The 26295-nt window shown below is 43.8% G+C and overlaps 1 protein-coding gene across 9 annotated transcripts in view; it reads right to left on the reverse strand.

Annotated features, from left to right (window-relative positions):
- Positions 1-26295, reverse strand: part of TMEM266 (transmembrane protein 266) — a 394446-nt gene that overhangs the window by 304523 nt on the left and 63628 nt on the right. For 5 of the 9 annotated variants that reach the window (XM_069222031.1, XM_069222030.1, XM_069222029.1 and 2 more), the window contains one exon: positions 9340-9528. The exons of the other annotated variants lie outside the window; for them this stretch is intronic. In XM_069222031.1, coding sequence (XP_069078132.1) covers positions 9340-9528 — 189 coding nt within the window. The remainder of the gene's footprint in view (positions 1-9339; positions 9529-26295) is intronic. 9 annotated transcript variants of the gene reach the window in all.

Consider the following 26295-nt stretch of genomic DNA (forward strand, 5'->3'; position numbering starts at 1 on the left):
TAGGATTTGTAAGTGGAGTTCCCACTTGTTAGAAAGGGGGGCTCTAGTTGGCAGTGGATTGCACCTTGTCCAAGTAGGAACCCTTAATGTAGTCAGGGTAAGGGAGTCACACAGCTTAGATTACCCCTGCTTACCCCCTTGGCACAAGCAGTCAGGCTTATGTCAGAGGCAATGTGTAAAGTATTTGTATGTGTGTACACACACGTACACACACACGTACACACACACACACACACACACACACACACACACACACACACACACACACACACACACACACACACACACACACACACACACACACACACACACACACACACTGAAAACACCACAAAAGTACTCAACACCAATTTAGAAGAACAGTCAATATTTATCGGAGAAAAACAAGTCCGAAACGACAAACATCCAATAAACAAAAAATACAAATTTTCAAAGATTAAACCTTAGTATAGCGCTTAGAAACACAATAGCTCCAAGTGGGGCTAGCACAACGTCATGTCGTTCCCAACAATTCAATGTCACTCGCGAGGGAGTCCGGGCCTGTAACGGAGTGGCATTGACCCAAGGTAGAGTACCTTGGAAAACAATGAGGAAACAAAGACGTTGCACAGGGTCGGGGAGGTGAGGCATCGCTGGAGCTTTGTGTGTGGACAGGCACAACCTTATTCAGCTACAAGTGTCAGCTCCTCCCACTACTCAGTAAGACCCATCAGGATATGCAGGGCACACCTCAGCGACCTTTGTGTGACTATGTAGAGTGAGTTCACATACAGCCCAAATGTCATCCTGACCCAGATGTGTATTCCACAGACAGGCAGAGTCACAGAAAAGCAACGCCCACTTTCTAAAAGTGCCATTTTCAAACTTACATTTAAAAAAAAAATCTTCACCAAAAGATTTATTTTTACATTGTGAGTTCAGAGACCCCAAACTCCACATATCTATCTGCTCCCAATGAGAATTTAAACTTCAAAAACATTTCAAGACGATCCCCATATTACCTTATGGGAGAGATAAGCCTTGCAATAGTGGAAAACAAAATTAGTAGTATTTCACTATCAGGACATGTAAAACACACCAGTACATGTCCTACCTTTTACATACACTGCACCCTGCCCATGGGGCTGCCCTGGGCCTACCTTACGGGTGACTTGTATGTAGTAAAAGGGAAGGTTTGGGCCTGGCAAGTGGGTGTATTTGCCAGGTCGAAATGGGAGTTAAAAACTGCACACATAGACACAGCACTGGCAGGTCAGAGACATGTTTACAGGGCTACTCGTGGGTGGCACAATCAGTGCTGCAGGCCCACTAGTAGCAATTGATATACAGGCCCCAGACACATGGAGCACTATACTACGGACTTACTAGTAAATCAAATATGCCAATCATGGATAAACCAATTACCAATACAATTTGGACAGAGAGCACTTGCACTTTAGCACTGGTCAGCAATGGTAAAGTGCCCAGAGTCCTAAAGCCAGCAAAAACGAAATGTAGCACATAATCAAAAACAGGAGGTCAGAGGCAAAAGGTTTGGGGATAACCCTGCAAAACAAAAGCCATTTCCAACACCACTCATGTCCTTCTTGTTGCAGCCTGCTGAGTAGGTTTGCAAAGTCATTGTTCAACCCTGGGACATACTCCGCCAGTACGTGAACTTGGTGGTGGACTGCCCAATGCCAAATTTGTTGCACTAGTGCTGACAACTGAGAAGAATGAGTGTCACCTCGCTTTTGTAGGTAAAACATGATAGTGATGCTTTCAGTCCACACCAGAACCACCTTTTCATGAATTAGAAAACCGTTGAGAGTTAGGTGAATGGCTAAAAGAGTTCCAGGTGGTTGATGTGAGGCCCCAGTCTGTTGATGCAGTGGCCACAGACCCTGGACTGTCATGCTGATGAAATGCACCGCCCACCCAGTAAGTGATGCCTCCATAGTGATGATCACTTGCAGAACTGGGTCTGCGAAGGGCCTGCCCTGCAACAGAATTTTGCTATTCCAACACTGCAGAAAGCAATGGGTGCTGGCCCTTACCAAAACTAGATCTTTCCAGTGACCCTGCGCTTGAGACCATTGGTCCAAAAAACACTCTTGGAGTGAGCGCATATGGGGCCTTGCGTGAGGGGCGGCTATGCATGGGCCATCATAATGAGGAAATGTATTACTGTTCAAACTGTAAAAGGATGGAGTGGCTGAAAAAGGGGCTGAGGCAGTTGGAATGCTGCTAAATGTTGGGTGCTCGAAGATGCTTTGTCCAAGACTGCATTTAGGACTGATCCCAGGAAGGGCTGGCTCTGAAGTGGCTTTAAGTGGGACTTGGTAGTGTTGACTATAAAAACCAAACTGTGCAGTAGAGAGATTGTGGCATGGGTATGGGCTAGAAAGTCGTGTCTCTTTGTACTCTTGATCAGCCAGCAGTTCAAGTAAGGGAAGATATGAGTTTGCCCTTCTGAGGTGGTTAGTTACCACTGCTAGACATTTGGTTAAAACCCTGGAGGCCTTGGTGACCCTGAAGGGCAACATTTTCAATTGGCAGTGCTGTCCACTTACCATGGTAGCACTAAAGAGCCAGATGGACTGGGATGTTGAAATAGGCATATTCAGGTCTAGTGTGGCCATGAAGTCCGCTTGTAACAGCATGTGGAAATGCTCCAAAATGATGCATCTGTAGAGGGATTGGAGATGAAGGATTGACCTGAGGGAGCTGTCCTTTTGAGAAAGTAGAGTGAGTAGACTTCTTTGCCCCAAGTGTAGAGGGGGCACTGGATCTATGGCCCCTTTGAGAAGTTCCTTAACCTCCACTTGCAATAGAGCCAGGTGTTCTGGGCTGAGAGTATGTGAGCAGGGAAGGATGTTTGGTGGGGATGAAATAAGCTTCAGGCAGTAGCCGTGCCTAATGATGGATAGAACCCACCTATCCATGTGATCACCTCCCAGCGGGGAAGAAAACCCTTGAGTCTCCCCCGACAAGTGTAGTATGATTGGATGAGATGCCGGGCCAGTCAGGTTTTGAAGGCAAAGGCTATATTGGTGCACGTGCCTTTGGGCTGACCTTTGGATTAGTTCCCACTGAGGGAGAACCGTGTGTAACCTCAGGCCTCCCTGCTGGTGGTAACTCTGTTGCAACTATTGATAAGGCTGGGTTGGTTTTAAGGAAGTTTCTTCGGACCCACCTCATGTTTGTTGCCTTCAAAAAGAGTCCCTGACAAAAGGAACTCGAAAGCCACCTAGGGCCTTAGCTGTCAGAGTCCGTTACTTTTTCCAATATGTTATCAACCTGCGGGACAAACAAAGTGTTTCCTGTCCTAGGGCAGGTTCATAAGATGTTCAGATATGTCCAGTTTTAAGCCAGACACAGGCAGCCATGAGTGGCAGTGGAGAATGAAAGAGGTATTCATTCCCATGTCAGCTGTATCAGCTGAATCCAAGGTACACCTGAAGGTAGTGTTGGAAATGATTTTCCCTCCTCCTACTATGTCCTCCCCCCTAATGCAGTATTGGTTAGGAAGATGTTGGAGTATAGCCTCCACCTCTTCCCACTGTGCCCTCTCATACCGGTACAGGAGGCCTAATGAACTGGTAATGCCAGCGGTGTCCATACACTTACTTTCCATATCAGGAGAAGGGGTGTCACCCATAGCCTGGGCTGCCACTCTTTTCCACACAGTGGAAAAGTCCAGGGAGCCTGGCAAGACAAGAACCCTGATACAGAATGGATCTGAGGGTACCAGCTTGAACTTCTTTTCCATCCTGGGTGTTACCACCATGAATTTCACGGCCTCCTTAAAGATCACAGAGACAGAGTTTACTGTCTCCTTGAGCTTTTGCAAATACTGGAGGGATCGCTCAGTTCTGAAGAGGGTCTTCGCCAGAGAGTCATTATCTTGTGTGGTGGTGTACCTATCCACCTTGTGATAAGCGGCTGCACACTGGATAACGCGATGGTATGCTGTGTTGTTGTCTTGAGAGGAAGCCGAACGGGGACTTGGTCAAGGCCTGGGTCCCCTGGAGGATACACATAATAGTCCTCCCAAGGATAATCAGTGGGGTGCAGGTAGACTGAGGAGGCAATGTTCTCCACTAGAAAGTAAGAGCTAGGGCTGCCTGTGTCTCAGTAAGACTCCGATGACTACTCAGTGGAAGTCACAGGAGGTGAGGAAGAATGTGGTAGAAACGGCAGAGGTGGAGCTGGTGGAAGAGAAGGGAATTAAAGTTTTTTGCAAAGTCTATTTCTGAAGTGGAGATCTTGCCTGTGCGTGGGTGGATGATGATGCATCGTTGCCTTTCATCCAGTTCCAGTTGGAACTTATCAAGGCTAGGCCTCTCCTCTGAGCCAGCTGTCGGTGGCCGCGGAGATGATGGTGTTTTTGGTACAGGCCATATTGGCTTCTATGGTGATGTTAGTTTCTAGACTCTGGCGCAAACATGTGGTCTTGGATTCATGGTTTCTGCACGGGTCTTAACGCACAACCCGTGGATGGATGGTGCTCTACTTCAAAGGGCAGCCATTTATGTGTCTTAGAAGAGGTTTGGGGGAGGGGAGGGGTGATCGTAATCATGTATTTCAGTGTAGTCTTTACACGAGGTCCAGGATTGAGGTAGATGGGATGTTCTCCGATGCCTATTCCTCTTGAACAACGTTCTTCTAGGGCTCCAAGGAGTGAGATCCAACAATCTCAGGAATGGTTTGGTGGGCTGGAAGATCAGGTGACAAATTCTTCTTCTTCTATGACAAGCAGGTCTGCCTCGCCGAAGATGTACAGCATCTGAGAGAATGAACGATACATCTTGCTGTGGGCTGACTGCCTGTCTCTCCACTGAAGGGTCTTTCTGCTCCTAAAGGTGGAGCAAGAGTCGCAGTGGGTCTAGTTGTGCTCTAGAGCAAGTCACAGATTACAGATGGTTTGGAAGTCAGTACAAAGGTACTCTGAATGGCAATGAGGGCATCTTTTAAAAGGTGTCCATTCAATTACAGTCTGTGCATCATTTTCCTGCATCCCGAATGGCATGAGCGTCCCGAGGGCCCAAGAGGGCGGGTTATTGAACTACTATGTCCTCTGTGGCTTGAGCAGAAGAGAATGAATGTATCAAAAAGTCTTCTTGGTGATGGAAAGAAAAGGCAATGAGATCCAGGGAAGTCAGCGTTGAACACATGGGGACCAGGAGCAGCGTTGATACTAGGTGCCCATGTGCATTCACAACAAGAGGAGGAGTCTCTGAAACCTTGTGACTGAGACTTCATGGAGAAAACACAAACTGCAACAGTCCAAGCCCAACACTAGTTAGCAGCAGTATGCACAGCATGTGTTTTTCCAGCTACCCAGGCTACGAACATATTCTTTTCTTCTTTGGACATAACAATAGTCCTTTCCACCAACTTCTGCCATAACAATATGAACACCAATGTGGGCTCCTCCACATAGGCACTTGAATTCTTTCTTCTGCCCTGTTGTTGTTTTGAATAATTTAAACTATGTTTTAATACAATAATAAATATGTCTATTCAAAGTATCAATATATCAGAAAAAGCATGGATCACAATATTCTTTCACAAAATGATTTCTTAATTTGAAATAGAACTCACTTCCCTCCAATGGCATTTTATAGAAATATTTTAAAATGAAGATAACCTAAAAAGAAAATTACTTCCATCTGGAAAATCTCAAAAGCTTATAATATGGCTTGCATTTAATTTTACAGATAGATTTACATGTTTTATTAAAATTAATTCCCCCTAAGGACTACATATAGGGACTATATATAAATAATACTGTCTATGATCCATTTCTAGATCGGGTAACAAAATAGCGATATTCCATACTTCTGTGATGAAGAGAAAGTTATGTGTGTGGTCGCATTAGTGGCACATGGTGAAAATGGAACCATCAACAAAATAAAATAACCTTCTTTATATTTCAAACGTAGTTAGATCAGATGTCAAAGCTAGTGGAAGCATTGAGAAATTACTATATAGTGAGAGCTTAGATTGTGGGCATTTAATCATAGGACTTCTTGGTGCTTAGCTTAAGCTGGTGGTTGCCAGTGGGGGACACTGGCATTCATTTTTGGGGACCCACACCTACTTTCCCTCTTCAGACATTTCCTGAGAGCAAGAGAGGAAAAAAACATACAAAGCAGAAAGATACGGGAAGAGAAAGACGAAAAAAAACATCATAAAGGGAGAAAGCAGGTATCTGTAAAGTGCGATAAACCGTCCAGGAGTGTCTGGTAGTAGATGGTAATAGGTGGATTTAGGATAATAGCCTTGGTATGTAGCGTGCCGAAATGTAACAGTGCAGGCATCTGAGCAACACTTTGGGCACAGCACATTTTATTTTACAAATTAAGCACTGCGTCTTCTTGTATCCTCCGCCTCTTCATTTTTTGCATACACACTGTTGTAATTACTCTCAAAGTACTGCCAGTGAGAGTGGTCCATCAAAATTGTCAAATGAAGACAATGTTGGTACTGCATCCCTGAAGCCTGGAAAAAGTTACTTACTTTCAATAACAATCTTTTTGGAGGATACATTCTCAACATGCAGATTTGATACCTTTCAAATATCCCCAGGCACCAGACTGAAGGAGGAAACTTTTGTCCTAGCTTTTATTCACCAGTAGGTGGCTCTGACATGCTATGAGCTAATCTACACATGCATATTTGCTCGTGCTAAAATACAGTTCACAAATATCTTCTAGGACAGTGTTTCCCAAACTGTGGTCTGTGGACCCCCAGGGGTCCGTGACACATTCCCAGGGGGTCCGCAGGCCTGGGATGACAGAAAGATACTTCTCCAGCTGGAGCCTGACAAACATGTGAGTGTTTTTATTTGTGCAGCAGTTGTAAAAGCACTTCAAAAGTTCCATGTACAACAAGTAACTTTCGGGTGAAAATAAAAGCGTCAAGATAACTTTGGTGATTAATGTACATGCTGGAGAGAGATGGGAGTTTTGTCTAGTGACAGTTTTTAAGGTAGGCAGATGGTTAATGTGCCTGATGCAGAGAATGTGTATCATGCAAAGACAATTATTTTATGTGCATAGCACAGTGGGTTACTGCTTCAGTCACAGAGATTATTTTGTTATTGTGCAGTTCATAAATTACAATCGTATTCTAGCACAGTGAGCTATGAATTGCCAAAGAGTTGTATGCAAACTGCATGGCACAAATTAGAAACATTCTTTTTTTCGCTGCCTTTCATTATCCTTATGCTGCTTAAAAAATTAAAAAATAAAAGGTTTGCTTGCGTAGAAATACATTCTTATTAAAGTCAACGCTAACCACTGTGTTATGTTCTGAATCCTGAGTTTGTGCTTCTCCAGACCAAGCACTCTTAGAAAAAGCCTACCATTGTGAATGATATGTGAATTCTACACCTTGTAGTCACTGTAAAAGTGCTCCAAAACCCTACACTGGTATGCAAGGTGCTATGAAACAAATGAATTACATGTGACAGATAGGCTATCGAAACTTGAGAGGTCCTTATGGTTTTACTTCCTTTCCCCACCACATACTTATGTGAAAAAGCTTTCTAAGATCTTATATACCTAAAAAACAAAAACTAAATCGCTTGGGAAATGTAGAAGTCAGCTTTCCTAAATAAAACCAAATAATGGAAAGTTAGTCACCAAGATGCAGCAGCAAACTTCTCATTAAATTGTTTTGATTTCTGCAAAAGTTTTCCAAATAAAATAATTATATCATTAGTAATTCGAGTATTTGGTGTGTACTTGTTTGTGTATTTTTTGTGAATTACTGTTTTAATGTTTGAAATTTAACTTGTACAAATTGTTTGGTGGACCCCGGCTTCCAGTAGTGGTTCAATGGGGGTCCTCAGGAGTCAAAAGGTTGGGAACCACTGTTATAGGAGTACAATTTCCTGATCTACTTCTATAAATTCTTGTGAAGTCATGTGAGCCACTAATGTAAAGACATATACCATGGGTGCACTTATATGACTTTCTTTAAGAATTGGGCCCTCAATTAGGTCTGGCATTAACCAAGAAATTTTGTTTTATTCAAATTCTATTTCTCTCTCTATCCTCGACTGACTTTACTATGAGTGATAGCATTCTGCTCTTCCACAAGGAGCATATTAGCACACAAAGTAGTTTTGTTCACCGCCAGGAATTACTGTGGCAATATGTGCTTTTTGAACCCAAAACATCTTTTTTTGCTTTTTGACAATGTTTGTTACAATAGTGAGGGCCTGGCAGTTCCCACAACAATAAAGTGTTACAAAAGCAATGTCAAAACCAGACATGCATAGACAAAACCAAAAGACCAACATCCAATGTCAGACCAGTGGCTTTGCCAGTGCTTGTTTATGTTCATGTTTCCCATAATCTTTTTGAAAATGGTTACACTGATTTTCCATTATGAATTTTGTTGGAAATACTAGCACTACATTTTACTAAATGCTGCTTCAAAAAAATAGTACCTAAAATTTCACAGTAATTTAGCAAACCAAGGACAAAATAAACATGAAAACTTGTTGTCCTTAACCCCAAACAATATGTCCTGGGTGTCCAGCTATAGGAATTCCACACCCCTGAACTGGATTAGATGGAGCCACTGCATCTACCGGCAGAGCAACGTTATGACAACAATATTTGGACCCAGTCTGGCACCTGTGGTTCTTTAAAAGGTGAATAATCAGCAAGCAAAAGTATCCATCAGAAAAAGTTGTCCAGTTGTGCCAAACATAAAATTATAATTGGAAGTTATTTGTAAATTGATTAACTATTGTCAGGATCACTAAGCTGGTGCTTATAAACATTATTATTTCTCAGATGTACATATCAAAGCTGTTTAATACGATTTGTAGTTGGTGTAGAAACCATAACTTCAGATTGATGGTCAATTGTGGGCACTACATTAGAACGCTGAAGGGAACTGATGTTCTTTTAATCAATTTAAGAACTTTCATTGAATTGAATCACAACTCAAGAACTTTGACTCAATTTTATAGTACATTGACACATTTTCTGTGAACAACTTTGTGTCTGTGACAGATTTTCAAAGAATAAAAAAAAAATCGTGGAGTTATGTTAAAATGTCATTAAAGCAGCCAGTATCATGTTTTATTCATTATGCTTTAATTAGTCTTTACCTTCCAGTCTCGTGTGTACTCCTTCCTACCCTCTTCTCTTAGTTTTTTGCATAACATAAGTAACCTTAATAATGTAATTGAAGACAATTGAACATCTTTAATGATGCAGTCCCTTCCACCTACTATGAAATTCACAGAATTGTACAAATATCCACATCTTTACAGTGTGGCATTTTTCACGGGGCACACTGAAAGGTTAGAAAGCTATTATGACGTGCACCTACCCTTCTCTTTGATACTCCTCGTCCAAATTTGCCAAAAGTTGTGAGCCTGCCACAGAAATGTCAAGAGCTGCTAGGGGTAAATCTCGATAAGCAAAGTTAACAAGTTGCACTGGAGCTATGCTTTTGGTTTCTTCTTCTACTTGTTGCGAAATTATCTCAACGTCTGATACACCACCTTCTATTGTAGGCCTGGAGATAAAACATTGAGAAAAAGTAAAATAACAAAAATGTAAACTGTTTATTATATATTTACAATATACTGTGTGGGATTTGCAACTTACTTTAAATATTAAATAAACAAGTGTACCCTCACTGAATGCACAGATGCAATAGGAGTCAAACACAGTTAGTGTAGGATATTGATGTGACTCAAAATTAAAGGTACGCATTTAGGGAGGGAGGTACCCTATCTGACCGACTGGGCACGGCGACTACGCACCCTTGAGCGAAGAGACACTGCATCCAAATTTATAATGGAAAAGAGAAGTGCGTTCCAGATATCTACCCATAACTGGTTACAACTGGAATCAGGAATTTCTTATGTTTAATGAGGTTGCAACACAGACTGGTCTTGCTAGAGGATGTCTAGCATTAAAAACATAAGCCTCTAAAATTCATTGGTGTAAGATGGGTCAGTGTAGGGATATACAAAAAAGCAGAATCATCTTTCACCACCATGCCCACGTCCGCATCCATCTCCAGTGTGTGCCTGTCCATCAGTATCAGTACTGTTACTACCAGCAATACTTGAATACAACTAAATAATATTCGGAATCGGAAAGACTGGATAATGCACAACTTGGAAGTCTTTGTTTCTATCTATACAGTACATCAGGTATAATTCAAATAAAATGTCAAATTAACTCTTGGGCTTAAACAAGCAAATAAATGAAAATATTCAAAATCACTGAATTGTCACTCCTCAGTTTTGCCTTGTGATAACTTTCACATCTTAAACATTCTTGCTGCATTTATAAACAGCAACTAGGATTCCATCCTTAAACATGTCCACTACGGGTACATGTTAGATTAATTAAGTGGGTGTGGCTCTGACCTATTGGACTGTGGTGTGAGACCTTTAGTGGCAGGTTCCAAATGGGTAAAGTATTCTTTAATCATCTCCCACAGAATAATACCTCAAAAAGCCAAAATAGCTCTGCTTTGGAAAGTACAATGGCAGTGTTTTTTCAATATTAAATGGAAACGCTTTTGGAACTACAATTTTAAGACGTTAGACCTACCTTGGAATGGTATATCTTAGGTTTCTGGTATTTATATGAGCAATCAACGTCTAGAATCATTGAAGAAAAACCTTTAATCCATGCATAAATTTCAAGCAATCCATCCATATCACCATCACACGCCTCGTCACAACTTTCCCTACGGTCATCAGTGGCAACTTTCACCAAAAGTCAATGAAATGCATAGGATGTCTAGTTACTTCCTCAGTAAAAAAGCAAAATCCATCCCAAAAAAAAAAAAGAGTCCGTGCAACAACTTTTTGCCAATGAAAAATGGACACGCCATACATTTCTGAAGGAAAACAATGACGGAACTGGTGATGAATAAACTGACTGATTATGCCTGATATTATTGTCCAGATGTTTGGCGATTATAAAAGTTTAAATTAACTGATTTTGTTTGCTACCATACTGCCATACTGCCAATCAAGTACAGTTTTTAGAGGGCAATTCCTTGGGCTACAAAGCAGAGGGTTCAAGGTAACTTCATAAACATTCCTCAAAATAATGTAAAAATTGATGTGGAAGTAGTTTTATACAGAGGGTGGAATAAATATTTCCTCTAGGAGGTTGAAGTTGTACAGCCGGATACAGGGATGCACTTGTGATATTTAGTTACTTCACTATTTGCGACATTGTTGGAAAATGGGTTATTGGTAAGGGCAGGTAGGTACCCACACTTAGCAATAGGCCACTAACCTCCACTAAGGTCCAGTTAGGTCTCAGTCAATTAAACCCAGCTCAACCCTTGGTAGCTTGGCAACGAGCGTCAAGGCTTAACTTAGGAGACAGAGTGTAAAGCATTCAAATATCACAAAACAGTAATTAAATAAATCACAGGAAACAGTTTAAAAATCCAAAACCAATTAATAAAAATAGATTATATTTTTATCTTTAAAATGACACCAAAACGAATAAAATCGGATAAGGGGACCCGGAGATATGAATTTCTAAAAATCCATCATGGCTGAATCTGATTTTTGGAGGTTACATCTGGCTGAGCCCACCCACTGGTGTGGCTAAAAATCATAAACACACCCCTCTCCTAATCTAATCAAGGGGGCACCTAGTTGTCTGGGGTTGCAGGATCTGGGGGTGTTGCTGGTTGCTCCAAATATCCTTCTCTTCCTTTGAAAACCAGTTTGGCAGCCCTCCCCCTTCCTGCCTCACCATCTGCTGAGGGGAGATTCCTTCCCACAGGCACATTCCTTTGTGTGAAGCCAGGCCACTTCACACCTCATCAAGGCAGCTTGGCCAAGCTGCTCAGGCTGGCCAATCAGAGCACAGCAGCAAAAACAATGCAGGGCTGAAATTGGCAACTTTTCAGGTAAAGTTTAAAACTCTTTACCTGAACAAGTTATATTAAATCCAACAACTGGAAGTTGTGGGATTTATTACAACAATTAATTTGATACCCAACTCTTGGTATGCATCATTTAAGGAGACTTTAAAAATAAAAATAAAGTCTCCCCATTCTAGCCTATGAAGGCCATTTACTACAATGAGGGGAAAACGAATTTGGCTGTTTTTACCTCACCAGGACTTATAAAACTATTTTTATAAGGTCCCTGCTTATAGTTACATGGCACCCAGCCCTAGGGGCACATAGGGCACACCTTAGGGGTGACTTATATGTAAAAATAAGGTAGTTTAAGACTTTGGAACTACTTTTAATTCCAAAGTTGAATTTGCATATAACTTTAATTTAAAAGCAGCCATCAAGGCAGGCCTGCCTTTAAAATGACACTGGGCACCTCAGCAGTGCACCTATGGGTGCACCACCTATGCTGTGGTCCCTAAACCTACATTCCCTACCATATACTGGGGACTTATAGGTAGGTTAACTTAGCCAATTATAATTAGCCTAATTTGCATATCCATTTTACACAGAGCACAGGCCCTGGGACTGGTTAGCAGTACCCAGGGCACCATCAGAGTCAGGAAAACACCAGCAAAAAGTGGAAAATGGGGGCAAAAAGTTAGGGGGCCTCTGCAATCAGCCCTGTTTTCTCACAGACATGCTGCTGGCTTGTGTTTCATCCGCAAGGTCTGAAGCATTGTGGATCAGTCCCAAATGGTATTAAGTAGAGTTCATGTCCAGAAATGGCTGGAACAGGAATATCGAAATGCTTAAAAATCTTAACTATGTAGGACTCCTGAGGCTGCAACACATCAATGAAATGCAAACTTGCCTTCCATCAGCAAGTGTGCACGGTGGACTACTTAAAACCACAATGTATGCAAGTGCACTCCATACATTAGGATCCAGCTATTGCACTTTACGTACAGTATAGGAACAAACAAATTGCATGGGGGCATGGTCTTCGCCACGCAAGATGGCGGTGACTAAGTTCGGCTTCTGCACTAACACAGAATTATCCCCTTAAATCCTGCTCCTCTAGCCTGCATTCAGCACCATGGATGTCTGCCAGGGGTACGAAGAGTGTCGGGGAACACTGCTGGGCCCTTGGCTGCTGCAGGTGGGTGCATCTGGACGTGGGAGCGGCCTGTTGTGGATGCAGCAGCCAGAGCCAGAATTCGGCAGCAGCCCTGAGGGCATTGGGGCCCAGTAGCATACTGTGACGGGTTGCTGCGTGCATTGGCCCAGTGGCTCACTCCGGGCACTCCTTCTCAGAAGGGGTTGCGGTGCCTGAGCTCTGTTGCTGCAGATCACGTGTGGGACGCTTGTGGGCCGTGGTCTGTGAGGCGAGGGAGGCTGGTGCCGGGACTGATGGGCGCTGCCCTGGAGGAACGGCCTAAGGAGACTAACAAAGCACTCCTAGCCCGGAGCAATCCTTGTGCAGTGGGACCAGGGCCCCCTATAACGGTGGTGAAGGAGCCTTGCCATTCCCAGAAACCTCATTACATGCTGCGCCTGACGAGACAGTGGACAGGAGACCGACTGTTATCCTCTCTCTCCCCAGCCTGGCGCTTGCTGTGAGTATTCTGGCTGGCTCCCCGGCGACATGGGAGGACAACTGGGAGTGCTGCGGACCTGATAACAGAGTCATCAAATCCGCGGCTGACTTGCAACTTTACCCAGTGAGCAGACATACCTGGAAGACCCATCACAGGAACTGAAGTGGTAAAAAAGAATCAATATAATAAATTGGACAAGTATGTTTTTATCAGACCTCCCGAGGGGGCTGGCGAGGAGGCACACAGTCCCCCAGCAAACCACCTCATCAGATATCTGGGATGAGAAGGGGAATCTTGAACCTTGTTGGCACCGGCGGAGGCGTGGGTTCGGCTCGAGGCAGACGGGGCTCCGGTCAACGCGGAGGGAGATGGCCGGGGGTCACAGAAGGAGTACTGGGAGATGTGACTGATTATGACAGGGTTCTGCTGCATTCAGTTGAATATCCTGCATTGAACCTACTACAACAGGGTGTAGCTGCTAGCTGCAATTGGTAGGAAATGAAAGCATGGAGGGCCTCAGAGGTTGTAGGCAAAAAGATACAGACGTTATAGGAGTGCCCCCTACTGCAGCCGAACTGAAGTGTGGTGCAGACCCTAGTGTCGTTTACAGGCCGGCAGTTAATCCCATATGGGAAACTGGGTGTCCTGGTAATATGGGGCGATACTGAAGGCACTAAATGCCAGCACTTGTTTTGCAATCTGGGTTTCGTGGTGGCAAGACACAATGTGGCCAAGGTGTGGGGAGTTTTGACCTTAACACCAGTGGAGAGTTAGAGCTCAGACTCGGATTTGTGCATGGGGCATGAACAAGTTGTTTATGAAGGGAGAGGACGTCTTCATAAATATCAGAATGTATGGGACCTGTGGATAAATTATTTTGGCCTGTTAAAGACCAGATGTACAGTTCAGCCTCTGTGGAACATGTCTTGTCTGGGTAACCCCCAAGGTTTCATGTCATTATACGGTCTGTGTACTGTAACTGTGTATCGCCGTACGACTGTGTTATCCTGCGCAATGAGATACTGAGAAGTTTAAAAACCATTGTACGATCCCCATCTAATTGTTTATTTGGTCCGGCTAAGAAGTTCTACACTGTGTTTTCTGGTATTCTTGAGCTTTCAATAGATCAGCAGTCAGTGACAGGCTTGATAAACTGTCAGACAATTGGTAGAGTGTGTGTGTGTGTGTGTGTGTGTTACATGAATCAGTGACACTGTTGTCTGACCCTCATGATTCCACGAGACTGCTGGACTTTGGGCGGCAGCAGGTGACGGATTCTCTCCCACACTGGTTTGGCAACTGCCGGCCGCACCCAACTGGATTGCTAGTAGTACCTCATCCAGACAAAAAGAGTGAAGGTGATTTGTGGCAGTCTAGCCATGACACTCTAGTGACTTCTCAGGGGAGTTGCAGTGAACAAGCCATACTCTTTTCTCTCATCAGTGATGAATATCATAAACACACACACACACAGTGAAGACTGCAACCTACAATAAAATTCATGAGCTACAATGATGAGGCTAATGAGACATATCAGAATTAGGATTGTGAAAATTAGTGATGTAAAAATGAACAACCTCAAATATTGCAATAAACATTGATAAATGATTCCTACCCAACGCCTAATCTCTAGCCTATCGCAAGAGCATGCAGTGTTAGCCCAATGTGTCTGTTCTGAGTCCATGAGAAACAACGCACCCACCTCAGTTACCTTGGTACAAGGGTCTGCCCTCCATCTCCTGATCTGGCTGTAGAGACAAGGCTGAGGTCGACTGCAAAATGGCAAGCAGCATGGATGGGAATTCCTGGCTAAAAGGAACCCTCTAACGACCCTTGGCCCACATAGTGTTTAAGTAGGTAAACATGTTTTGTTCCGCGAAGTAGGCCTGACGGGAACATGTGCCTAAGTATTAGATTGTTTAGTATTGCAGTCTTGTGGTGGCAATACCGATCATTATCTTGTGCAGTTCTCATTCTGTTCTTGTCAACCCTGGGGCAAGGAACATGATGAAAAATGTCATGCATAACAATGCTAAAAAAGGTTTCGCTAAATGACAGCAGATTAGGAAAATAAAACATCACAGCTAAAAAGAAGGCTATTCTAAAATGAATAGAATTAAAACAGAACATGTATCTAGGTAAAACGGCACAGACCGCAGGCCTAAGCTAAACTAAAATATATGTGCTCGAATAAGACTAAAATGAACCCATGACATCACAAACACTTGTGTCCAATGTAGAACATCGGTCAGTGACTGACAACAATACACTGCCTACTGAACTAATCATAACAATGAAGACATTTGTGGTACTGTTCCAGGTGCATTAGTGACAGACACACACCTCTGTCATGCTTCTGTAGCTGTGACCTGAAAAAGTAGCAAGCAAAAATGCTTTCAAATACTCATGCACATTTGTTGTTATTTTACAAGCAGTTCAGTGACAATACCATAAGCTTTTTAGGTCGAAGCCTACCAAAGTGCAGAGCCGTCTGGTTGCTTAAGACTTCTTGGGAACATTTCAAAAGCTGACCTAGGAATGTATTTCGCCTACTGTTGGCTTTGTGGTTTGTGACTCACATTTGCTTGCTTTCTATTTGCTGGCTTTATTTGAGGCTATCCAGTATAGCTTTGTGCTTTCTTTTTGTAAACAGTCCTTTAAATGTTGTTCTTATCTTGTAACATTTGCTGTACGTTCAAAGACAGAGATCTAATGTCAGGCTCGGTCTTCCGAGGAAGCTTAGTGCATACTTTTTTCTCTGACTTCAAAGTGACAGGATTTATCAGACAATGTAGGGGTGTAAAAGGAAATGTCTGTAAATGAACTGTGCAGATATTTCTGAATATATCAGAATTCGGAAAGCACAAATTAAGCACTTTTTGGAATTCTGAAGTGTGTGGAAACAAATATTTGAATACGATCACAAGGTGATGCCAATTTCCACATAGTATTGTTTATGCAATGTATAGTTTTATCAGTAAAACTGTACGTCTGTGCAAATGCAATGAGCATTTCAAATTGAAATGTGTTGTCTGTAATAGCAGTGCACTACCACAACAAGCATACTCCAAGACACTCTACTCTAAGCCAAATTATACCCCTCCACTCTACACCACTCCATTCCACGCCACTCCGCTCTACACCGCAATACTCCATTCTACTTGACACTCCACTCTATGACATGCTATGACACTCCACTCTATGATATACCAATCTACGACACTCCACTTTATACCACTTCACTCTTCTCCCCTCTGCTTAATGCCACTCAACTCTACCACACTCTATGCCACTCCACAACTCCATGGCACTTTACTCCACTCTATGACATTTCACGCTACTCCTCCCAACTCTACACCCCTCCACTTTATGAAACTTTACTCTGTGCCATTCTACTACACTCCAAGCCATGCTACTCGCCTCCATGACCCTCTGCACCACTCTACGACACTTTTACTTCATGACATTCCACTCCCCTACACTTTACTCCACTCTGTCTCACTCCAAAACACTCTATGCCCCTCCACTCTGACACTTTACTCCACTTTAAGGTACATAACTCCACTCCACCGTAAGAGACTCATTGACACTCCACTCTGTGACACTCTACGACTCACTACTCCTCTCTATGACACCCTACTCTTCTCCACTATATGCCACAACCCTCCAATTTACAACACTCTGACTCTCCACTCTACGCCTTTCCACTGAACTCCACCCCAGTCAACTCTACGACACTCTACACCACTCTATTCCACAACATTCTACACCACTATACTCTACATCACAACAGGCTAGTTAACTTCACTCTATGCAATTCCACATTATGACACTCCATTGTATGACACTCTACTCCACTCTATACCAATTAACTCTACGTCACTCCATGCCACTCAACTCTACAAAATTCTCCTGTACGACACTACCCTCTATCCCACTCCATGCCACTCAACTCTACACCACTTTACTCTATGCAACTCTACTCCTATTATGCCACTACACTCTATGCCACTCCACTCTACTACATTCCATGCCACTTCACTCCACTCTACAACATTCCATGTCACTCAAAGACACTTTACTCTACTCCATTCTATGACACTTTACTCCACTTTATGCCACTCCATTCCACGGCATTGTACGCCACTCCACACCACAATACTGTATTCAAGTCCACTCTACGACACTGCATTCTTCGACACTGTATGCTACTTTACTCCACTCTACACCATTCTACTCCACGCCACTCAACTCTATGACACTCTATGGTACTACAGTCTACTATTCACCACGTCACTTAACTCCACTCTATGACACTTCACGCTACGCCCCTCCACTCTACAACACTTTACTCCATGCCACTCTACAACCCTCCACGCCACACTACTCCACTCTACATCCCTCCACTATACGCCCCTCCACACCACTCTACAACACTTTACTCCATTCTATGATACACCACTACATAAAATTCCACTCCACAACACTTTACTTTAGTTTATGCTACTCCACTCTGTCCCACTCCAAGGCACTCCACTCTACGACACTCTACTTCACTCTACGACACCACACACTACTCCACTCTAGGCCACCCAACTATGATACACCTCCTCCACTCCACAACCCTCCACTTTATGACACTCCAAAACACACTATGCCCCTCCACTCTACGCCACTTTATGCCCATTCACTCTATGTCACTCCATTCTACTCTACACCACAATACTCTATCTAACCCACCCTGCTTTGCTCCACTCGATGCCACTCCACTATATGGCACTCCACTCTACTCCACTCCACTCCACTCCTCTCCTCTCTATGCCACTCTAGTGCACTCTAGAAAAGTCTACTCTATACTACTACACTCGATTCCACTCCACTCTACGCCATTCTACTTCACACCACTTCACTCTAAGCCACTGTACTCCTATTTATGCCACTACACTCTATGCTGCTCCACGACACTCTATGCCATTCCACTCTACTACATTCCATACTAATTTGTGATATATGTGTTATATTGTTGTGGTGTGAAGAAGTGTTAACTAGTTTTTGCAGAGTGATTTGATTCAAAGACCCTTGCGCAGTTAGAAAGAAAAAAGTCTGTCTAACTCCTGTCCAGCAAGAGCTGATGATAGGGTGTATCATTGGAAACTTCTATTAGTTTTACAGGATTAATTGCTCCCAGTGAATACTTTGCACATCTGATGGGGCTTCTAGGTACTGTAATCCTCTAAGAAGCTGTATTACATAGTTAAACTATTTTAGGACTTAAACACTGCCCTATTCTTATAACTTTTCAAGTAATGCTCAAGGTTGAAGATTTACCTATAACTGCATTGCTAAAGCGTAAACATATTTTGTGTGGTCTTTGTATTTTAGTGGGTGTTTTCACAGTCCATGCTCTACTGTCCACATGAGAGCCCTTCAAAATGTTGTAACTGAAATAGAAACTACAAAACCAGAATTGCTACTTGACTTAATGTATCCATCTATACATAACCAAAGATATGAAAGAGTTCTGTTTCAAACATGCAAAAACATTGAAAATCGCCAATTATGGTATGCACAGCACACAATAGATGCGATAACTCAAGTTGCCTGCCATACTATGCTCCTGAGAGCTAGTCTTTTTTCCTGGGCCAAAGGGTGTTCTCCATTTCTACATGGCAGGCGACATGTTGGACTGGGGGCTCCTCCATGTACTGTAAAGGGGGCCCCCTCACGTTTCTTTGCGCCACTGTTCTGATTAAAGTTCTACTTACAGGATATGTTTGGTGTAAAAACCTTTCTGTGGTTTTGGCTATAGGCACTAGCATAATTTCCGCTGGCAGCAAAAATAGGAAAACACAAATATATTACACAGTGGCGGTCACCAGTAGGTAGTTATAGTTACGACCATGTTTCCACAGAAAAAGCATTTTTTTGACTTGCCTATATCTTTGGTGCCGCTTGAAGAATCTTCACAATTTTTTTCAAAAAAACGTGTGCCTGTGACTCTTGGTGCATATGGAAAGTTTTGGGGTGATCCGTCAAGCAGGGGCAAAGGGAGGGTAGAAAAACGTGCGTTTCCCATGTTAGTTCCCATGGAAGTTTTGAACATGAATACAGCCCGAACTACTGGAATGAATTATACCAAATTTGACAGAAAGGTAGCTTTCAGTACGGAGATTACGCTTTTCTGTTGTTTGGTGTAAATCTGTTCAGTAGTTTAGGAGAAATTAAATGAAAACTAAATTTGTACGTCTAGGGCCGCAGATCCTCCCCGATGACTTTTCGAATAATAAGAGTTCAGGCAGGGATCTGCAGAGCTCTGATTGGCTGTCAACACTTCAACCAGGAAGTGTTGGCAGCCATCTTGGGACTCGGCTTCAGCCAAGTCCCTGAAAAAAAAAAAAAAAAAAGAAAAGGGGCCAGGTGACCCCTTAGCTCTGGGACTGGGCTACCAGAGGGACCCCCACCAGGGGAAAAAAAAAAAAAAACGTTACAAATAATTGCAGTGAATTTGCAACAATGTTGCACATTTGTGGCGATAATGTAAAAAAAAAAAGAAAAATACGCGTGGTCTCCCTCACTTGTAATAAAGCCTGCGGGTGGACCAGGTTCCAGGGTCATGTAAAAAATAAAGGAGGGGGTGCACAGGCCCCTCCCCTCCTGGGCTTATTTATGCCCCGGGGACAGCCACCTCCAGGGCTGGCTTCTGCTATGTCTTGGGGTACCCATTCCCGGGACATAGCTGTTTGCTCTGACTTGCTCTGACATAGCTGTTTGCTCTGACTTGGAAGGAACTTTGACAGCTTTCCCCAAGTCACCGCAAACACTCCGCTTCTAGCAAGCAAGAGCTGTCAAACAGCTCTTGCTTGCTGGGAGAGGAGGTTTCCTCTGTTTCTCTGTCTGCCGACATGCGGGCAAGGAAACAGAGTAAGCAATTGCTCTCACAGACAGGGAGCTGTATGCACTACCCCTCATATGGTGGTCTGAATTTACTTGCACAAAACCACAGTAATTCAGCAGTTATAGTTATTTCAAGTAACTATAACTTGTGCCCTAAGGTAACTATAACTTGTGCCCTCGCCTTGCCCCAGATATTACAGCACTCATGACAACTTTTATAACATCAATAAAAATATCAATGAAACATTAGAAGTCAAATTATTGAAGAGAAAAGGAGGTTCAGATGGACACATCAGGTTCAGCATTATCTGGATCTCTGTGACCCTCATCATCATAGTTATAACCCATATCTTCCTGAGGTCCAGGAAAAATTAGAGTGGTCTTTCTCTGGAAAATTCATAGTCATGGAATATGGGGTAACCATGCATAAGGTACAGGTTGATCCACAATGTGATTATGTTGCTTAGGACCACCATATGATTTAAGATTGCAATAATTTAGCAGGGGCCATGTCTCAGGGCTGAGCAGTATTGTGGGTGGATGGGAAGTGCCTGTAATGAGTATGCATCCTCTTCTCCTTCATCATCCGGTTCAAAGTGCATGCCTAGATGTGCTAGATATGTTAGTTACTTAGATTCCTCCTTCTTAGGGTCCTCATAGTCTTCCAACATTTGGAGTGGAGACTCAAGCTCTACTTTTACTGGTGAAGTCAGTGGTTTCCACTGCTTGCCATTAAAGAGAAGGTATAAAAATAAATAATACACAAGATTGTTGTTAACAAGATCCCTGCTCTTAACAGTAGATTCTTAGTGGTTGGCAAAGAATTACAATCCACAGTCATTAACTAGGTTGATGTAATACACAAATGGATTAAGATCGAAGAGGTGGTTTATGAAAAACGTTTTGTTGACGTGGAAGGTGGGCTATTTAACCCCTTAGCTGCTGGGCCTTTCCCCCCCCAGTGCTGAGCCCTTTTTTGGCTATTTGGGGTAGTTCGCGCTTAGGGCTTCATAACTTTTTGTCCACATAAGCTAACCACGCCAAATTTGCGTCCTTTTTTTCCAACATCCTAGGGATTCTAATGGTACCCAGAGTTGGTGGTTTCCCTTGGAGGAGACCAAGAAAATAGCCAAAATACAGTGAACATTTTGTTTTTTCCAAAAAAATGGGAAAAAAGGGCTGCCGAAGAAGGCTTGTGGTTTTTTCCCTGAAAATGCCATCAACCAAGGGTTTCTGGTGCTGAAATCACTATCTTCCCACCTTTCAGGAACGGGCAGACTTGAATCAGAAAACCGAATTTTTCAACACAAATTTGGCATTTTACTGGGACATACCCCATTTCTACTATATTTGGTGCTTTCAGCCTCCTTCCAGTTAGTGACAGGAATGGGTGTGAAACCAATGCTGGATCCCGGAATGCTAAACATTTCTGAAAACTAGACAAAATTCTGAATTCAGCAAGGGGTCATTTGTGTAGATCCTACAAGGTTTTCCTACAGAAAATAACAGCTGAAATAAAAAAATATTGAAATTGAGCTGAAAACAACAGCCATTTTTCTTTATGTTTTACTCTGTAACTTTTTCCTGCGATGTCAGATTTCTGAAAGCAATATACCGTTTTGTCTGCTGGACTCTTCTGGTTGCGGGGATATAAAGGGCTTGTAGGTTCATCAAGAACCCTAGGTACCCAGAGCCAATAAATAAGCTGCACCCTGCAGTTGGTTTTCATTCTATACTGGGTATACAGCAATTCATTTGCTGAAATATGAAGAGTGAAAAAGAGGTATCAAGAAAACCTTTGCATTTCCAAAATGGGATCAAGATAAGGTTTTGAGGAGCAGTGGTTATTTGCACATCGCTGAATTCCGAGGTGCCCATACTAGCATGTGAATTGCAGGGCATTTCTCAAATAGACGTCTTTTTTACACACTCTCTTATATTTGGAAGGAAAAAATGTAGAGAAAGATAAGGGGCAATAACACTTGTTTTGCTATTCTGTGTTCCCCCAAGTCTCCCGATAAAAATGATACCTCACTTGTGTGGGTAGGCCTAGTGCCCGCGACAGGAAATGCCCCAAAACACAACATGGACACATCCTATTTTTTTTATAGAAAACACAGCTGTTTTTTCCAAAGTGCCTACCTGTAGATTTTGGCCTCTAGCTCAGCCGGCACATAGGGAAACCTACCAAACCTGTGCATTTCTGAAAACTAGAGACCTAGGGGAATCCAAGGAGGGGTGACTTGCGGGGCTCGGACCAGGTTCTGTTACCCAGAATCCTTTGCAAACCTCAAAAAGTGGCTAAAAAAACAAGTTTTCCTCACGTTTCGGTGACAGAAAGTTCTGGAATCTGAGAGGAGCCACAAATTTCCTTCCACCCGGCGTTCCCCCAAGTCTCCCGATAAAAATGATACCTCACTTGTGTGGGTAGGCCTAGCGCCCGCGACAGGAAACGCCCCAAAGCGCAACGTGGACACATCAAAATTTTTGGAAGAAAACAGAGGTGTTTTTTGAGAAGTGCCTACCTGTAGATTTTGGCCTCTAGCTCAGCCGGCACCTAGGGAAACCTACCAAACCTGTGCATTTCTGAAAACTAGAGACCTAGGGCAATCCAAGGAGGGGTGACTCGCGGGGCTCGGACCAGGTTCTGTTACCCAGAATCCTTTGCAAACCTCAAAAAGTGGCTAAAAAAACAAGTTTTCCTCAGATTTCGGTGACAGAAAGTTCTGGAATCTGAGAGGAGCCACAAATTTCCTTCCCCCCGGCGTTCCCCCAAGTCTCCCAATAAAAATGATACCTCACTTGTGTGGGTAGGCCTAGCGCCCGCGACAGGAAACGCCCCAAAGCGCAACGTGGACACATCAAAATTTTTGGAAGAAAACAGAGGTGTTTTTTGAGAAGTGCCTACCTGTAGATTTTGGCCTCTAGCTCAGCCGGCACCTAGGGAAACCTACCAAACCTGTGCATTTCTGAAAACTAGAGACCTAGGGCAATACAAGGAGGGGTGACTCGCGGGGCTCGGACCAGGTTCTGTTACCCAGAATCCTTTGCAAACCTCAAAAAGTGGCTAAAAAAACAAGTTTTCCTCAGATTTCGGTGACAGAAAGTTCTGGAATCTGAGAGGAGCCACAAATTTCCTTCCACCCGGCGTTCCCCCAAGTCTCCCGATAAAAATGATACCTCACTTGTGTGGGTAGGCCTAGCGCCCGCGACAGGAAACGCCCCAAAGCGCAACGTGGACACATCAAAATTTTTGGAAGAAAACAGAGGTGTTTTTTGAGAAGTGCCTACCTGTAGATTTTGGCCTCTAGCTCAGCCGGCACCTAGGGAAACCTACCAAACCTGTGTATTTCTGAAAACTAGAGACCTAGGGCAATACAAGGAGGGGTGACTCGCGGGGCTCGGACCAGGTTCTGTTACCCACAATCCTTTGCAAACCTCAAAAAGTGGCTAAAAAAACAAGTTTTCCTCACATTTCGGTGACAGAAAGTTCTGGAATCTGAGAGGAGCCACAAATTTCCTTCCACCCGGCGTTCCCCTAAGTCTCCCGATAAAAATGATACCTCACTTGTGTGGGTAGGCCTAGCGCCCGCGACAGGAAATGCCCCAAAACAGAACGTGGACACATCACATTTTTTCATAGAAAACAGTGCCTACCTGTGGATTTTGGCCTCTAGCTCAGCCGGCACCTGGGGAAACCTAGCAAACCAGCACATTTTTGTAAACTAGAAACCCAGGGGAATCCAAGATGAGGTGACTTGTGGGGCTCGGACCAGGTTCTGTTACCCAGAATCCTTTGCAAACCTCAAAATGTGGCTAAAATACCACGTTTTCCACACATTTCGGTGACAGAAAGTTCTGGAATCTGAGGGGAGCCACAAATTTCCTTCCACCCAGCGTTCCCCCAAGTCTCCCGATAAATATGATACCTCACTTGTGTGGTTAGGCCTGGTGCCTGCGACAGGAATAGATCACACAACGGTCAATGTTGGTCCTTACGTGAGGCAGCTGTTGACCCTGGGGTGATCCATTCCTGACACAGGCACTAGGTGTAGGCACTCAAGTGGGGTAGTGTTTTTATCAGGACAGGTGAGGAGTCACTGGGTGGTAGGAATGTTGTGGATCCCAGCATATTCCTGTAGTTTGTGTGACAGAAATGCGAGAAAAATAGAGTTTTTTCTCAACATTTCAGCTTTGCAGGGTATTCTGGGTAAGAAAACTTTGGGGAATCCACACAAGTCACACCTCTGTGGACTCCCCCGAATGTCTAGTTTCCAGAAATGTTTGGGTTTAGTGTGTTTCTCTATATGGCCGCCGAATCCAGGACCAAAAACACAGGTGCCTGCCTTACAAAACCAGTTTGTTTTGCCATAGACAATTTTGATGTCTCCACAATATGATTTGGGTGGTGGAATTTGGGGCTGAACTAAATTGGTGAGCTCCCAAGAGAGCACTCTCTCTCTGCTTGCCGCCGCATTCACCTGCTCTCTGGGTTGGCCTAACCCACTATTACCCAGTTGCACGAACAGCTTGCGAAGGGACAGCAGGACTGTCCTCATCACCTCCCTCATAATGTACTGGAAGAGGAGTTTTCGAATGGGACTCCTCTGACTGAAAAATCACTCCCAGAGTCTGCGCCATTGTCCTATCCCTCAGATGCTGCCTCAGTATCTGATGTCTCAGTCTCTGATCCTATGTCAGAGCGGTCCTCTATAACCCGAGTGCAGGCAGCAGCAGTCATCCATCAAGATGCCATCTCTGCTATTGGCTAAACTGTTGCTCTAAAACACTAGCCTACGTAGACAGTCACAAAATCGATGGTGTGTGTGAGATACGTGCAACAGTAGAGGCCACCTTACCTGCGCTTCTTCCCTCAATCAGCACGTACTTTCAAGACACTCAAAAAACACCTTGTCACATACCATTCGTCACAGTCTTTAGCACCTCCTGCGCCCAGTCCAACAATCATTATTGGTGCTCCCACTCCCTCCTCCTCGGATTCCCTCATTACCACCCAGCAAAAGTGCCCTTCATCTCTCCATAGACTTTACTAATGTACTCAGCTATTTACATAAAATACAGATGTGCTCTTTGCAGTAGGCATATAAACCTTCTGCGCTTCTTTATGGCACTAAAACTGCCACTAGACAAGTCGGACCCTTTTCCCCCCAGGGAAACCACACACATATTGACAAAAGTGATGTATATATGACAGCCAACCACCTGAAACTCAACTCAAGCAAAACCGAAATAATCCTCTTTGGCCCTCACCAAAAAAACCTGGGACCCCCCATGGTGGCCCACCACGCTAGGCCCTGCACCCACCCCCGCCAACTACGCACGCAACCTCAGCATCATCCTAGACTCCTCCCTCTCTATGACCCAACAAATCAACGCTCTTACCTCCTCATGCTTCAACAAACTCCGTATACTGAAAAACATTAAAATGGATCCCCACAGAGACCAGAAAAACTGTCACTCACGCACTCATCAGCAGCAGGCTTGATTACAGAAACGCCCTCTACGCCGGCACCACTCTAAAACTCAAGTGCAAACTACACGCATCCAGAACTCAGCAGCACGACTCATCCTCGACCTCCACCGACACGAACACATCTCTCCACACCTCAAATCCCTCCACTGGCTCCCCATTGACAAAAGGATCACCTTCAAGATCCTCATCCTCACACACAAATCACTCCACAACACAGGCCCTGCCTACCTCAACGAGAGTCACCTTCCACACCCCCACACGAAACGTCCGTTCAGCTGACCTCTCTCTCGCCTCTGACCCCCGCATCAAACACACCACCACCGGGGCAGATCCTTCTCCTACATTGCACCCAAAACATGGAACGCACTCACAACCCACATTCGCAAGACCCAAAACCTACTTCTTTTC

Source organism: Pleurodeles waltl, chromosome 3_1 (assembly GCF_031143425.1).
Source record: "Pleurodeles waltl isolate 20211129_DDA chromosome 3_1, aPleWal1.hap1.20221129, whole genome shotgun sequence".
Lineage (NCBI taxonomy): Eukaryota > Metazoa > Chordata > Amphibia > Caudata > Salamandridae > Pleurodeles > Pleurodeles waltl.